This window comes from Saccostrea echinata, unplaced genomic scaffold, assembly GCF_033153115.1.
Source record: "Saccostrea echinata isolate AGI-Se365-2 ecotype Australia unplaced genomic scaffold, CSIRO_AGI_Sech_v1 ptg000030l, whole genome shotgun sequence".
Classification (NCBI taxonomy): domain Eukaryota; kingdom Metazoa; phylum Mollusca; class Bivalvia; order Ostreida; family Ostreidae; genus Saccostrea; species Saccostrea echinata.
In genome coordinates this window covers 18,331,390-18,348,993 of record NW_026889779.1, presented here as the reverse complement: position 1 = coordinate 18,348,993, position 17,604 = coordinate 18,331,390, and the positions used below count along the sequence as shown (strand labels likewise).

The 17,604-nt window shown below is 33.7% G+C and overlaps 1 protein-coding gene across 9 annotated transcripts in view; it reads left to right on the top strand.

The window, feature by feature from the left end:
• Nucleotides 1-17,310, top strand: part of LOC133197455 (serine/threonine-protein kinase 25-like) — a 32,266-nt gene extending 14,956 nt beyond the window's left edge. For 2 of the 9 annotated variants that reach the window (XM_061333502.1, XM_061333501.1), the window contains 9 exons: nt 62-158; nt 2,031-2,132; nt 3,826-3,918; nt 4,328-4,468; nt 6,721-6,840; nt 7,567-7,677; nt 9,209-9,313; nt 12,875-13,086; nt 13,725-17,310. In XM_061333502.1, the coding sequence (XP_061189486.1) occupies nt 62-158; nt 2,031-2,132; nt 3,826-3,918; nt 4,328-4,468; nt 6,721-6,840; nt 7,567-7,677; nt 9,209-9,313; nt 12,875-13,086; nt 13,725-13,734 (991 nt within the window). In that variant the 3' untranslated portion in view covers nt 13,735-17,310. The remainder of the gene's footprint in view (nt 1-61; nt 159-2,030; nt 2,133-3,825; nt 3,919-4,327; nt 4,469-6,720; nt 6,841-7,566; nt 7,678-9,208; nt 9,314-12,874; nt 13,087-13,724) is intronic. The other 7 variants (XM_061333505.1, XM_061333504.1, XM_061333506.1 and 4 more) reach the window with 7 other exon arrangements.
• The last annotated feature ends 294 nt before the right edge of the window (nt 17,311-17,604 follow it).

Genomic DNA, 17,604 nt, shown 5'->3' with positions numbered 1-17,604 from the left:
ATAGTGACCCTGTGACATATTTGATTGACCTTGACCTTTGACCTGTTGTTTGTTTTTAAAGAGATGTTCAGGAGGATGAGATGCAGGGAGACTGGATCATGACAATTAAAGAAGCTGACAAAGAGTTAAAGGAACGACTGATGAATGGCAATGATCAGGTGAGATATTGAGGGCCATTATGTGAGATATTGACAACATCCAGGTGAGATATTGACTTAAATGTAGGGCCCTTATGTGAGATATTGAGAATGTTCAGGTGAAATGTTGAGAGCATTATATAGAGAGAGGGAGGTTTATTTAAGTGAGATAATGAGGACTTGCAGGTGAGATAATTTGAGCCATTAAGTGTGATAACACTGGATTTGTCTGTCACATTCAACAAATGAAGTGAAGAAGTGAGACTCTAGAGGTGAGACATCGAGTAAGTTACACAGTTACTGGAGATTAGAGCCACCACCCTTGTTAAAGTGAAATCTGAGAGGAAATCTGTAGTTGTTTGCTAGACATACAATTTTATTTTGATAGAATGAATAAACTTGTGAATATGCAGATAGCTTGAAGTATGTATTTTACAGAAATTGATCATAGTTTTCAGCATCAATTTTAACAGATGTTAGAATGATTCAAGGTCTTAGATGTTAATATAGAGCTTAATATATAAAAATAAGAGCAAAAGATCGGTTTCAGAGTTCCACTAGGACTCTAGAAGGATGTTTTAACTAGAGTTAGGATTAAAATTAATACATGTATAGCTTTTTCAATATTATGAAAAAATATTCATTTTCTTGCAAAACAAAAAAGAATGCAATCTGATGGATGTACAAGAATACTTATACATTGATATTATGTTGAGGTGCCCAAGTTATATATCAAATATACAAACTCATTAAAATCAACTGGTCAGACCTGATGCATGCTGTAAGTTGTATCTTCTATAATTCACTACTGCTTTGCATGAAGACCCTGTAGATTGATTGTTGTATGCGTTGTAATGTAATAATCTCTCATTAGAATATTGCATGAGTTATTAGTTTTATATACATGTATATCCACTCAACATTGCTCCTTCTTTCTTTGTGATGCCTAGGGAAATAGAATAGAATTTGAATGTAGAATTTAGACTCTGCTTCTATATATAGTGAAGCTGGTAGTCAGTAATGTGAAGAAGTAACCTGTAATGATTTTTCTTTTAGATTAAAGATATACATGCTATAACTTGCCTCAGTTAAAAATAAAGTTGGAAATTTATTTATTTTGTTTACCAAATAAAGTTACGAAAATATTGTAAATTACACAATTGGAAATGAACGCATTATAAAGATCTCAAATTATAATTAATTATTATCCTACTAGGAAAGTAATGCTATATTTAAATTCATGCATCATGTGACACCGTCGCTACTTTTAGATTAATAAACAAAAATGGCGTCAAGAAAACGAGGTGGGCTGTTTGGTATACAAAATAGCTTTTGACATGGATGGCATACATTTTATGTTTAAAGATACTTATCTTTTAAAACAACCATTATTAACCTTCTACTCAGTAATGACAGATATTAACTTTTATTCAAAATAGTAGTCAAAATGCAGCGTACCTCGTCTGTGATTTCCCGCAGACATGCGTGTCTGTATACTGTTTACACACTTCCTTCATCAATATTCATGAATAGGCTGAATTCTTAATTGCAGATCTTGCTTAATTGTTTTGTAATTACATGCCTTATTTAGTAAAACTTTGTGGAAAGTAATTATTTTTTATTACACATCATGTTTCTCAAATCATTTAGTCATTTTGTTTTACATAAAATATCGCGTTTATATAGCGTGTATATCTTTAGCGTTGCAACAGAGCTCTAAAAACAGTTATTTAATACATTGGTAGGGAGGGACTGCTATAGATATTTGGAGGGAACTCTTGCAACAGACTAATGCTAAAGGGGGAAGGGTGGGCAATGTTGAGTGGATATTTATGAAGATAATTATGATGTAAAAAGGTGTTGGAATCAATTGCATGTTCCTTGTCTATGTAGAACCATCCTATCAGTAACCAGGTGTTGTCTCAGATACCCAGTAAACGACCAGCACCGTCTGTGCCCGTCCCCCAGGGCAACCACAACCCCAGCCAGAACAATGTAAGTAAATGACCAGCTCCCTCCATCCCCATCCTTCAGAGCAACTACAACCCCTGCTAAAACAGTGTAAGTCCCTCCCCAGGGCAAGCACAACCCCAGTCAGAACATTGTACCCCCCTGGGGCAACCACATGTTAACTCCAGTGAGAACAGTGTAAATCCTCCCCCCTCCCCCCCCCCTCCCCCCCGGGGCACCAGTGAGAACAGTGTAAGCCCCCCCCCCCCCCCCCAGTTAACCACAACCCTGTCAGAACAATGTAAGTAGTCATACAGAACATAAATCAATATAACTGTTCCCAAGTAAATGAAAATGAATACAATCTCTTGGTTATTAAAATCAATTTCAAGTTGAAAGGATTTTTTTTTTAAATATCATTTTCTAAATATTCAGAATCATTCTTTTATACACATATAAAATTACTTTCAATCTTTTTTTTCTCAGAGAAAAACATAATATTAAAAGTACACAATTAACGAATTTAAAACTGATTTTTTGGGGGGGTCTAGAAATAACTGTTTCATACTTAAAAAAAATGTTTCTGGTAGCAAAGAACAGCACTGTAGACGATGCTAATATCTAGACTTCATGATTTCAGATGACTTTACTGTAATTAATTTCCCATTAATCAAGATATAGATTCTGAAGTGATTTGAAACAGAGAATATTGTTCATTATATATATTTAAAAAACTACTTCAATAGTTTCTTATCAAAAATAAATCCCATTAAAATATGTAAAAACATGTTTATATTGAATTAATAGTGAAGGCCAATTAGTTTCATTATGTTCTTTTTGCAGCATATACTGTAAATTCCTTATTTTACGCGAGTACTTAATATCGCGAAATGACCCAAGGGCGTCAAATCGCGAAAACAATAATTCGCGAATCGGTGATTTATCTAGAGATTTTACATACATTAAAGCACCATAAAAATAAAAGCGAGTAATTTTATTTCGTGATTGGTGCTTCTCGCGTAATTACGCGATAATTTATTCCTCGCATATATTTAGGAATCTACAGTATACTTAATATACCGGTACTCTTTAATCAGTTATGGTTCTGGGTTGATAATATGATTTAAGGAAGCTCTAAACACTAATGAAAAACTTTTTTTTCAACTTTGAGAAAAGTGTATAAAGGTGTAGATACTGAGTTTATCTTATTCATTTTCAACATAGGGTACCTTTCATATTTCTCCTGGAAAAATATTCAAAGACGATAAAGTATTAGTGAACAAAAATCGTTGTTTAGTCACATTTGGGAATTCTTTGCAAATAATGTTTTCAATTACTGTATCTTGGTTTAATGTTATCTTAGGAATACTTTAATCTATTTCAAGTTGTGCCATTCTCTGTAATTTCCATCAAAGAGCAGATCACTCTAACTGCACAAAATTACCATGGAAATGGAACTCCTCAGTGAACAGTGTTTAGATCTTCCATAAGCATGTATATTTTATATCCCTGTTTTCACTATAGAAATCTTTTACTCTGTCAGATACAAAGAGTTGTAGAACTTTGGTGAGGGAAAATCCACCTTAATATTGATCTCCCTACTGAGCTATCAGATAGATGTATATCTTTGTATTATTTGCTTCGTATTCCAATGGATGTGTAGTTTTAAATGTCTGTAATCCCCAGTTATAGATGTTGCACGCACACTGCATGTTCTTTTTTTCTATCTGTCTTGCAGAATATTAATGAAGGAATGAATCGTCTAGACATCCGACGTAATAACATCCCTGATCGTGACCCTGGGCGACCCATTTCCATGGCAATACAACCAGTAAGAAACCTACCTGTAGTTTTACTTATCTCTCGCTAGTTTGACCTAATTAATATAGTCTCATCATATGATACCTGTTTCTGCCAACAAGGTTGGAGTCAAGTTTTTTGTTAACCTTAATTTTGTTTTTGAGTTTGTCTCTTTGGAAGATACTTAAATAATCAGTATGAAGAGATTTCTATAAATTTTCTTGGAAAATGAGAAAATAAAAGATACTGGTAATCTAATTATGAGGTGGATCATTTTTTTATTCATGTCTACAATTATGGTAGTAATATTAATATGCACTATAATAAAGATAAATTACAGGTGACCTCAGAAAACAGTTGAAGACTTATTTGTTTTGATAAATCCAGTGTTCAGATTCTAGATCAGTAACTGTATTGATTTCCCCCTCCAAAATCTTTAGCAGAACTCTAGAAACTTGGGGCCTTCGTATGAAACTGGGATGAAGTCGGGCCAGTCTGAATCGACACCTAATATAAACATGGCCCCGGTTATACACAGCAGAACTGAGTCTGCACCAGTGCTCAGTGATTACAAAGATTCAGTAAGTCATTATCACGCAGGCTTGGTGGGCGTGCTCACATTTCTCTCTCACCACGGTAGGGACATTAGGCCTCGGGACTTTTCTTCCTCGAGTTCCAGCTTTGATAGCTTTCTCTGTATGTCAGAATTTTGGAGAGCTTCATATACTTTTTGTTTTTTTCTCCAGTGTTGCTTGACTTTTAGTAGATCCATTTACTTATGACTTTATTTTTACATTTTATTTCATTATTTCTGTGTGTGTATTTAGAGTTTTGCTCATTAAAGAATATCATCTTTATTGCCTTAAAGCACAAATTATCACCTGCTACAGTACTTGTTGCACTGTATGTTTTATTTCTGTCAGTGTATATTCTACATAAAAAGTAATATGCACAGTTACCTTTTCAAGATAGAAGTTTGTTTTAACAAATATATACCTCAGTATTCACTTCAAAGTATCTTAGTAGTTCAGAGTATCTTAGTACTTACAAGTCTTTATAATGATGTGTACTTCAAATTATTCTTCATAGCAGCCTGATATTTGAAGTCCTTCATACTACCTGTATCTGACACAAAAAATACTTCATTGAGACCTGTATCTTGCTTCTGGTATTTTAGTTTTTATTTAAAATATTTTATAACTTCCTTATATGATATCTTCATTTACGATATGAGACACAATTATCATTTAAACTACGTAGTGAAAATTGATAAATGCTCTTGTATTAACATACCGTATAAGTGGAAATTTTAGCGAGATGCAAATTTAGCAATTTATTCCCAAAATTTGGTATATTTTTTTAGCGAGAAGTAATATTTTAGCGATTTTATAATGTCAAGAGAGATAGCTTAATTACAACCGATACAGAATTAATTGTTAGCGATATTTAATTTTAGCAATCTCAGAACCCTCGCTAATAATGCCAATATTAAATCCTCGCTAAAATTTCTGCTTATACAGTATAATGTTTCAATAGTTTAAGCAATATTCTGATGATGTTTGTGACATAATTATAATCCCTCTGCTCATCAGGTGAGTTTTTTTTTCTCACACAGAAAATATTCAACAATTTATCATGTTTATATTAGACTACATAAATTAGGAATTTGTCAGGTCAATTAATTTCATTCTTCATCCTGCCATTAGTAATGTGGATAATCAACAGTGTGGAATTTTGATCACTATGTGAATGTGTGTGTGGGGTTTTTTTTTTGGCCACCACCTTTATATTTGTTAACAACATTGAGTACAATTCGTGACTATAAGCGTTAGTAATGATAAATCATATGTGATACATTCTTAATTCACCATGTGTGGTCCTATGTCACTCTGTCGTCTTTATTGAATCATGTTTTGATGAATTATTTAATCCTTTGTGGTTTTCTCTAACCAAATGTGGTTTTCTATTAATCATTGAGTTTGGAATCAAATCCTGATTTTGTAACATTGCTGTAAACTAATAGAGGAGTATTGGACAAGCCTGTAATGCTGTAAACCTGTGTATTTGTAATGTAACATTGCTGTAAATGGAGAGAGGACCAGTATCAGACTAGCCTGTAATGCTGTAAACCTGTGTATTTGTTATGAATTTTAGTTACTGTGTGATTCATGTTTATATACATTAACCATGTTAACTTAAAAAAATTACTTGTTCATTCTTTTATATCAATTTCTGTACCTGTAAAGTAAGAATTTTCATCACTATGAGGTCATCGGTGTGTGAAATCATTAAACTGTATACTGGCAAATTTTTTCCTCTCACCTTCTTGCAGACTGGAATTGACCTATCACTTTGAAATAGCAACTTTTAAGTTAATTGTACTTTGTTGAATTAAAATGAGACCAAAATTCATTCAGAATATAGAAGAAACAGGACAAGTATGAAAATGAGTGCAGAGCTTTCTGAGTAAACAATAATCATTGAAAAGTATTACCACTTTCTGATGAATAAGACTTGACTTAGTGTGTGTTATTAAGGTTGTTGGGTGCTCAACAAATCATCTAACATCCACATAGTAATAGGAAATATGATTTTCCTAACCACAATCTATTATAGAAAAAAAAAGCTTATGTTCTATTTTTAATATTTAATGCAATTTCCTATATTTTTATACAGAGTTCTCTTTTCTAGGAGGTTTAAAAAGTCTAAAAAATGGCTTTGACCACCCAGCTCCCTTAAATAAAACTCTACTTGTGTGCTGTATTTAACTGTGTGAAACCTGTAGCTTTGTGTGCAGCATGTATTTAATCCTGAGTGATTTTTAACTTTTCAGGGTTCCCCTGTTCACCTTCGTAGTAAATCTGACATGACCGCCCCTGTTGTTGTCTCTCCTTATAAATCCAATATTAGCTTGTTTGGACAGCCTCATCATCTTTCCGTCATTAATAATAGAGTAAGTCACAGAGTTATCTCCCTTAGATCATTCACAAAATTACCTTAAAGGGATGGGCCTGCTAGAATTTTTAGCAAGTGGGATCTGGAAGTAGATCATCAATTTCATTGAAAAAAGACTTCTATAGAAAAAGCTTTCTGGGGGTGGGGTGATGGCTAAAATTGTTGTACATGTATAAAAATATTACAAAAGAATTTTTAATTTTGTTTCATTTTGGAATTTATTCAAACATAGTTTAGGTTGGGGCTAAGCTAAGAATATAATAGCCATTAGAAAATTTAAGGGGAAAAAAAAACTAATACATATCTAACTATTATTTGAAAAATGATAATTTGGAATGATATTCTTTATATAATGTAAAATTAAATTTATATTCCTTTCTATAACTTGAAAAAAAAATACAATGTATCTAAATGTCTAAAGCACGATCAGTAAGACTGTCATATCCATTCACAGTAGAAGTGTGTATATATATACAGTAAAATACAGATATAGCCAGACTTTATTATGACTTTTTTATTTCATTCAAAATTTTAGGGGACCACTTCTTTATGTACTTCTTCCTTATGAATTCTGTGAAAAATTTCTCCATAGCTGATACATTAATAATATCTGTGATAGTCAGGTATCGTGCTATATCAGAACTTGTTGTATCTGTGTTTGACTGTAGATAATTTGTAGCGTGTTTTTCTGATCACTGATTTCTTCTCTACCTCTGTATAACAGCCTCCATTATCACGCCCTAAATCCCAGTATGATATGCCAAACTCTAGCCACGCCCCAGCCTATGTGGGGCCACCCCATCACATCCTGGAGGCCGCACCCTACAGGAATTACGTGAGTCACCACGACACCGAGACAGTGGATTCTATTAATTATATTGATATTTTACCACATTGCACCATTCCCATCAACGAATCAGTTCATATATATTGTATATATATATATAAGAGAGAGCATTTCTTCTGATTATATTCTAGTTGTGTTATTAAATGTGACTATTGTATACCAACTGGAGATTATATTGTCAGTTTGAAATCCATCCTCAGATATCAATTTTTGGTGACAAAAGAAACATTCTACATAAATACACAACTGAATAAATAATTTGTGGATAGAAATATTTGTGAGTAAGTGAGGGCCTTGAAACTCAGGATATTTCTTTCACACGAATAAAGTTTATCAATATGGTATTTCATCAAGGCTTTACAATATTTAATACTCCGATAAATACAACAATTCTTCAATATTCCGTTTCCATTTTCTTTCCCTTTGATGGGAATGGTGCAGAACCTTACACTAACATGCATGTTTGCATGACCTGTTTATGTACAGTTTTTTAATACCCATAATGCCCAGTGTCCACTACGTTATGGCGATTGGTTCAGTTTATCATATGGAATGGGATATTGTTATTTTTATGTTACTGTTTATGTACACTAACGAATTTAGTTTAAATGTTTTTACTAACATTGTTCATTGGTATATGGCTATTTTTATCATGTAGCAGTATATAAGAACTTCTGTAATGGTGTATTAGAGTTTATAGTTGGTCTGATATTTTGAAAAGGTAAAAAGGGTCACAGCTAATGTTGGCCCCAGAGGGCTCGACAATAAAGAACGTGTAAGAATGGGAAAGAACATGCAATATAAACTGAATCCTTAGAATATTACATAAATTTCCTGACTTGTATATATATCTTTTTCATGTGAAGGTTGAACAACAGTTTTTATAATTTGGCCTTTTCTATATTTTGTATAACATATATATACATGATATATATATATAATTATACATGTATATATATTTACACTGAGTTGTTTATTTGTTTCATTCGTATAATTCCTCTAACTTTCAAGATTAAGATATTGTAGTAGTTTACATCTTTAGTCTTTCAGTACATTTTGGTTGCATGCAATGAATATTTTAATCCTATTTATATATTCTATATAGTATTACACATAGTTATGTTGGATTGTACACGACTGCATTAATTTGATTCCGAACTATTGAATGCTTGGCTGGGTATTTTGAAAGTATACGCATATAAGATTTTTATATCTATGGATAAAAGATCTGTTCTCCAGTGCACAAGAAAAATGATATCCCTGAAATACTTCTCAGTACAAACCAATGTAATTGACCTGTATTGGACAATTTCTGTAGCATAATAAAGGACTGTGTGTATATAAAACACAATAATTAATTAAGTGTATGCATGTATTATTTATTTAATATCATTCTCTGTCATTTAAAATAAAACATATTTCTGTTTTACATGGATATTTATTAGAGTTTGCATATGATTGAAGTGATGTGTTTTATATTATTTATGAGTTTGTGTATGATATATATTTTATATTTCAGCAGCGCCAGCCTGCGCCCCAGCCCCCACAGAGACCTGTGTCACAATACGACATTCCACGACAGTCCCCCTCCCTAACCTCCACGGTGGGACCTCTATTACTACAGGTATGATTCAATAATTAATACACCATAAAACAGGCCTGCATCAGTAATTACAAGTATTACACCATATAAGCAAGATCTGTTTAACAGGTCAATAATACTCTACATAAACAGATCTGTCTCACTGGGCAATAATAGACTAATATTTTAACAGACCTGTCTCATGGGCAATAATACACCACGTAGAGACAGATCTGTTTCACAGGGCAATAATAGACCACATAAACAGATCTGCCTCACAGGGCAATAACACACCACTTAAACAGATCTGTCTTGTGGGACAATAATAGACCATATATGAACAGACCTTTCCCACAGGGCAATAAACACTAAAGAAGATCTGTCTATCAGGGCAATTATACACCACGTAAACAGATCTGTCTCACAGGGCAATAGTACACCAAATAAACAGATCTGTCTCACAGGGCAATAGTACACCAAATAAACAGATCTGTCTCACGGGGCAATAGTACACCACATTAACAGATCTGTCTCGCAGTGCAATTATACATCACCTAAACAGATCTGTCTCACGGGGCAATAATACACCCAATAAACATACCTGTCTTACAGGGCAATAATACAGTCAAACCTCATTATCTCGAACTCAGTGGGACCAAGAAAATACTTCGAGATATCTGAGGATTTGAAATATCCAAGGTAAAATACTTAAGGAATAAGCGGTTTGGACTTCCAAATCACTTCAACATATCCATGGTATTTGAGATATCAGTGTTTGAGATATCGAAGTTCAACTGTACATCTTATGAGACCTGTCTTACAGGGCAATAATATACAATTAATTACCCCTTATGCGGTCAACATGGTAAAATAAGGACCCGAGACCTGGCCCACGAGGTGACCTGACCTGATCGAGGCCGCGTAGCGGCCGAGGTCAGGTCAGGTCAGCGAGTGGGCCAGGTCGAGGGTCCTTATTTTACCATATTGAACTCATAAGGGGTAATCAATTGTTTTATTATACCGATATAAGTTAAGGCAATTTTTGTAAGCTTAATTACTAAAATAATCAATTACATGTATAAGACCTATGAACTGTTATCAGTGTTCCATCGGGATCGGGATTCGCTAGTTAAGTTGTTCACTTTTCGGCTGCTAGTCTTGTAAGTTTTTGCACCGCCGATTTATTAAAACACTCTGTGATTGTCAGTAACATTGCATTTTTATAAATTCACAGATACCATTCCCGACTACAATGACAATCTGGTGTAGACTTTAAGTGTACAAGAGAGCCGAGTCTGCGTTCGTTGAATTTGACATTGTATTGTAACGAAAGTTAATTTCAATGAAAACGATAAATGTTATGACGCATCTAAAGGCCAATCGTGTTCCGTATCCTAAAAATACTATACATATTTTTATAACGGCAATTTTTGTAATGTAAAATCATTACTGTATGCATATTTTTTTTTAATTTGAATGGAATTTGGAGTAACAGGTCATTTTAAGCGGTCATTAATTTTATTGACCGGTCATTATACCCCACGTGCAATGATTCCTAGGTCATTATTGCTGTAAAAGGTACTTTTTGGAGTCATTATTGAGTTTAAAAGCCTTCTAACAAGCCAATCAAATTTGAGTATTCTTAATAGAGGTATAATAATATATATTATAAACAGATCTCATGGGGCAACTTTACACCTGTCTTACAGGGCAATAATACATATTATAAACAGATCTCATAGGGCAACTTTACACCTGTCTTACAGGGCAATAATAGACCATATAAACAGACCAGTCTCACTGGGCAATAATAGACCATATAAACAGATCTGTCTCTCAGGGCAGTAATAGACCATATAAACAGACCAGTCTCACTAGGCAACTTTACAACATATAAACAGACCTATCTCATTGGGCAATATATACTACACTGGTCTCACAGGGCAATATATACTACACTGGTCTCACAGGGCAATATATACTACACAGGTCTCACAGGGTAATATATACTACACAGGTCTCACAGGGCAATATATACTACACTGGTCAGGGCAATGTATACTACACAGGTCTCACAGGGTAATATATACTACACAGGTCTCACAGGGCAACATATACTACACTGGTCTCACAGGGCATTACATAATACACTATATAAACAGATCTGTATCACAGGGCAATATGTAAAACATTCTCTAGAGAGATATACCTTGCAGGCAATAAATAATTCTGGCTAGAGAAAAGAAATTCTGTGGAATCATCATTGTTCGTGGGGGATCACTGTTCGTGGATTTTCATGGGAAATCCTTACCCATGAATTTATATCCCCACTTACATTGAAACACAAATGCATTGAGCACAGTAGAGTTATATATCTTAATAAAACCACAGGAGTTCCCATACCTATCAATTTTACCGAATTATTTAGTATATTAAAAAAATTACGTAATACCTATTAAATAGGTACATATTTTTTATATTTACTGAAAATTTCAGTAAAACTGATAGGTACGCGAACTCCTGTGATAAAACATACAATATACGCATGAAATTACATTCCCATGAACCAGTCGAATTTTGGTTACCCAAGAACATTGACCCCCATGAACAATGACGATTCCACAGTAGATAATTATGACAGAAACTTATTATTGACTTGTTTGTCTCACAATACAGATTTTGATACATTTATACACCAGTCTTACAGGACAGTAATTGATACATTTATACACCAGTCTTACAGGACAGTAATTGATACATTTATACACCATTCTTACAGGACAGTAGTTGATACATTTGTACACCATTCTTACAGGACAGTAATTGATACATTTATACACCAGTCTTACAGGACAGTAATTGATACATTTATACACCATTCTTACAGGACAGTAAATGATACATTTGTACACCATTCTTACAGGACAGTAATTGATACATTTGTACACCATTCTTACAGGACAGTAATTGATGCATTTGTACACCATTCTTACAGGACAGTAATTGATACATTTATACACCATTCTTACAGGACAGTAGTTGATACATTTGTACACCATTCTTACAGGACAGTAATTGATACATTTGTACACCAGTCTTACAGGACAGTAATTGATACATTTGTACACCAGTCTTACAGGACAGTAATTGATACATTTATACACCAGTCTTACAGGACAGTAATTGATACATTTGTACACCAGTCTTACAGGACAGTAATTGATACATTTGTACACCAGTCTTACAGGACAGTAATTGATACATTTGTACACCAGTCTTACAGGACAGTAATTGATACATTTGTTGACTGATTTGTCTCACAGCACAGTTAAAAAAGCACATTTAAGACAGACCTGCCTTGTTACAGAATAAAAACTAGATACATGTATTTGAGGCCTTTCTACCTCACATGTCTTCATAATAGAACTGGTCTATCTGAAAAGAAAAAATAGTTTGTGTTTAAGACATCAATATATAATATGATAAATTGGTATATATCAGCGAATGTTGGAACAATGAATTAGGCAGTAGAGAAGTTCAGTAAATGTATGTTTGAATAGTATATAGTATACTGGTTATAACTTTCCGTTGTTTTGTTAATAGTTGAAGGAGGAATATCGAGAAGACTATCGACGTCGAGGACACCCTGTCCAGAGGACAGAAGCTGTAGATGAGCTGAGGAATGCTTTCGAGCTTGCTGAACGATCATGTGCTGGAATCACAGATGACTTTTTAACTGGGGTCATTAGTCGTTTGTCAAACACAGCAGCAGTACCAGAGACGGAGATCAGACGAGCGATAGACAGAGTCAAAAGGTATCGTGTTATGTCTCCGTGTTAGTTACTGTTACACACTGTGATGTCAAGTGAGTAGAGATCAGACGAGTGATAGACAGAGTCAAAAAGTATCGTGTCATGTCTCCGTGATAGTTACTGTTACACACACACTGTGATGTCAAGTGAGTAGAGATCAGACGAGCGATAGACAGGGTAAAAAGGTATCGTGTTATGTCTCCGTGTTAGTTACTGTTACACACACACTGTGATGTCAAGTGAGTAGAGATCAGACTAGCAATAGAGTATAGAGGTATCATGGTGTGACTTATTCAAATAAATTATAATGAAAATCTATTGATTTTGACAGATTCTGGATTTCTGGTTTATTGTAGGTTATGTTTTACTGTTAATCTGTGGGCTTAACTGCTGTAGATCACATAATTTTTGTGACAGCTTATTTTCGCAAGATCATTATTTGGGATTTAAAAGTAACAAAATTTTCACTTATTCCAGTTATTGCTTGCTCTGTATCATCTTTAATATATGTGAGGATGAAATCTATTCATGAGTGTTGAATAATTATGGGAAAATGAAGTTCTCCTGAATAAAAAGTGATTTACAGTAAGTTAAATGTTAGTAGATTCCTTATAATCACTCCTTGCTGTCTGTTTTTTCAGACCTTCCTAGCAGTGGGATTTGGAGGACCAGTGTTAAGTGCTAGAGAAGTAAGGAGGACAGAGAAGTGAGGAAAACTGAGGACTTAGGGCTCCTCAGTGAGGACACATTCCTTCTGTGTGATTTATATACATATATATATTATATCTTTATGGACTGCGTTAGCAGCTGCTATGAATTCCTATACAAGATGTATACTCTTCCCCTGTGACGTTGTCAGGTGTGTGATGATGGCTATATCCCTTGAGGGCAGCATTAAAACAAAAAAATGGTTAGAACTCTGTTTCCAGATATTGCTGTGTTACAGTGTGTATACCTCGGCTGTGTGAATGGATCAGGACTTGATCTCTAGATCAAGAGGATCAGAAATTTTTCTGTCCAGATGGAGGAATGCTCTAAAGCTGGGTGGATTGTGGCTTCCTGTTACCATGGTGACCAGAAACTGGTCTGGGTCACCACGCTAGAATTTCTTCATGAGGAGTTTAAATGAAGCTGTTATGGACAGGAGAGATTTGTCATGTCATCAATGGTTCTGCCTCAGTTAAAACTGTAACCAAAGTTTCACTTTTTTCAGGGACTGTCTTTAAGTATTTATTTCTTATTTTAGACTGACTGCTTTCTTTATTTGATCAGAGGCCTAATGTTGACAAGTTGATCAAATCAACTGCCGATTTGTCGTCATTAGTCGTCATTCTCATATCAGTCCTCAAGTCATGAAATGAGTAACTACTCCTTACACTAATTTTATGAAAGTTGTTTGGTGCTATTTTGTTGAAACCATATTTTTTTTGTGTATATTTGCTTTTTGCACTCTGAGATATACCTAGGTCTTTATGATAGTACTAGGTTCTGAGCAGAGTGCGATTTCCTTTATAAATGTAAGACCAGTTCGACTACAATTAAGAAATAAATTTGCTGGGTATGGCGAGACTTTTGAAACATGAATTAAAGTGTTTTAAGACTACTCTGTTCATCTGATCAGTTCAAAATAAAATCTACAATTTTAACATGCTAAAGACATTTTCATGATGAAGTGATGTTACAAAGTCCAATTATTAAGGTGTATAGATCCTCAGTCATGTTACATGTGGATAACTCATGATCCCCAGTAAGTGATTAGTGGAATGTACAGATATAACCAGTAGATTCTGATACTCTGTAATTTGTCTGCATTAGGCCTCTGTCAGGTTTATCCACAATACTTTATTATATGTCAGCGTTCCTTCTGACATATTGTCAAGCAAACAAAAAAATCATTATCAATATTTTGTTTTTCTTTGTGGAGAGTTATGACCATATCTAATGATAGTGTGAACGTGTTGTGAGTATATAATTTTAACAAGAGACTTGTGAGAGATGTCAAGCTGAAGTTATTGTTATTTTATGACAGTTCGTTTATTTTCATGTTATTGAAGGTACATATTATATTAATGTATTTCATGTGAACGTGTGACTGGGAATTGTTACATGAGAGGGTGAGTTTGTTTTTGTCAAGAATGAATTGCAGTGTCTAAATCATGGATGAATTTTTTTTTTAAAAGACTTCAAATTGTCACAAATGTTTGTAAGCCAAAAAGTTCAGAAGTCCATTCAAGTGTTTGAAAAGAAAAGCAACAAATATATGTTTTATGAAGGCTGCAAAACAAATGCCACTCAGAGTAGATAAGTTTCCTGTCATAGGTTACCTCCCTTCCTGTTAGTTATCTTTCCTGCTGTCATAAGTTATCTCTCTTGGCAGCCTCTTTCTGTCATGAGTTATCTATCCTGGAAGTCTCTTCTTGAAGAATATTTAGTACCAATAAGTTGATTTTTTTCTCTCTCTCTGGATTTTGATAATGGATGGTGCTTCAGTGACCACTGTGAGACTTTTTTTTATGTAGTCCCTGATTTCACTTGTATTCTGTATAATATCATTTTAATTACCCTATATTTTATCGGTACTTTTGTGTAAGTGGGGTTGGTAATAGCAATATACGTACTACATTGTCCTTATCTATTTTGATTAGTGTATAACAAATAATCTAGGCTGTGAACCATAACTTGTATCTGCCACACAAACTTTTACATTTTTTTTATTTAGCAGAAAAGTTTTAAGAAATCAAAATTATATTTCATGTTATTTCGCCAAACATAATTTATTTCTTTGAAAATTTATGCTGTTAGTTAAAAAAATCTCTGAGAATATGACTCCATATTTTTCAGTGTGATACAATGTTCTATCTGAGGAGGGGTGTTTTACAAAAAATCCATCATGTGTAAGCCTCTAGTTGTGTAAGCCTCTAGTTGTGCTATTCGGATAAATGGTTTACAGTGATGTATAACTGCTGGACAGTCATTTGTAAACAGAAACAATAACCCCTCACTATCGGCCATGTTAAATGCAGAGCTGCAGTGGATGCTGACTAAGATTTCAGTTATATAGTTTACATTTTCTTGTATCTTCCTACATCTCTTGAAACAATGGTGATGCTACCTTACTCAATCTGTGTTTCCTTTTTTTCCATTACAGTCTTACTGTATTAGTTAATTTGTTTCTGTTATTGTTGGCTTGAATGATTGGCAGCGATTGAATGGTTGTATTTCAGTATAGGTTTGATGTATATCTAGAGTGACGTGTATTAAAATCATGTAGCAGAAGATGACAAAGTATATATATATATATTTATAATCTATAACACATGTAAATAGATTAGTTTTAACACTTTTTCACACCCTTTGTTGATTTCTCAGAGGGATGGTGTTATCAATAGAACATCCATTTTGAATTTTTCCCAGAATTGACTTTTCAGGAAGTCAAGAGTTTCTTGTGTATTTTTTTCAAACTGAGATTAGAACTTACAGAAAAATCCCCAATAGATTTCAATAGTTTACTCTTATTTTATACCTCTTACAAAGTCTTTTTTTTTTAAAGATTTTTTTTCGAATTGATAAAAAAATAACATTCCAAACTTTGAAATGTAGATATATATGAGATCATTGATGTTACTATATTGTTATTTATAGGAATGAGTGAAGTAACTAAAATGGGAAAAAAGGCAACGTTGTTTATAATTCTTGTGATGTTGATAGCCCGGAGAATAATTTAAGATATTCCTTGTGAAACCCCTTAGTTTTATGTTGGATGTTAAATATTGGTAGGATTGATATTTTTTTTCTCTCAAAGCTTTGAAAATCAAAATTAATGTCTTACCAGTTTATATTTTGTTGACGTTAACCATATCTGACGGAATTTGTGTAAAATGCCTTGATTCTCTCTGTTGCTGATGTTACACTTTATAGAGTTGTCGTTCTTTACTCTTGAAAGAACGACAACTCGTGAGAGACATATTAACAACATTGTTACACTGGGTTCTTTTGTGAATTAGTTGTAAGTTAAGAAAAATGAAGACAAAAATGGGGAAATTATAGAGAACATTTGTGATGTTTATAAACTTAACTAGAAATGTGTGGAAAAAAAAGTTATACAAGTTCAATGTACACATGAAAAGAGAGACTCTATAAACATATACTCGTCTGTTCATAAGAATACGTGCTTTCTAATTTTCATGTACTAATGATTATACACAAATAAATTCCAGAATAATGTTAGCTGTTGTTATTTTTAGTTACTATCGCTTCTAGTTGATTGACTTCTTTTTCATTGACGTCATCAGTCGAGAGGATGGCCACGGTAGACAACAAACGAATGTGGTTATCTTATAAATTGGTTTTTACATTAAGAACTTTGTCAGGTAGAATATGCTAGTGTTCGCAGTTGTCATGCACAATTTTAGATTTGAAAAAAAAATTCTAAATTTGCTTGAGTGCATTAAGTATATTTGATATTACCTGGTTCGCTGTAAGCAAATGCATGAATAACATCTTATGACATGGATCCAGAAT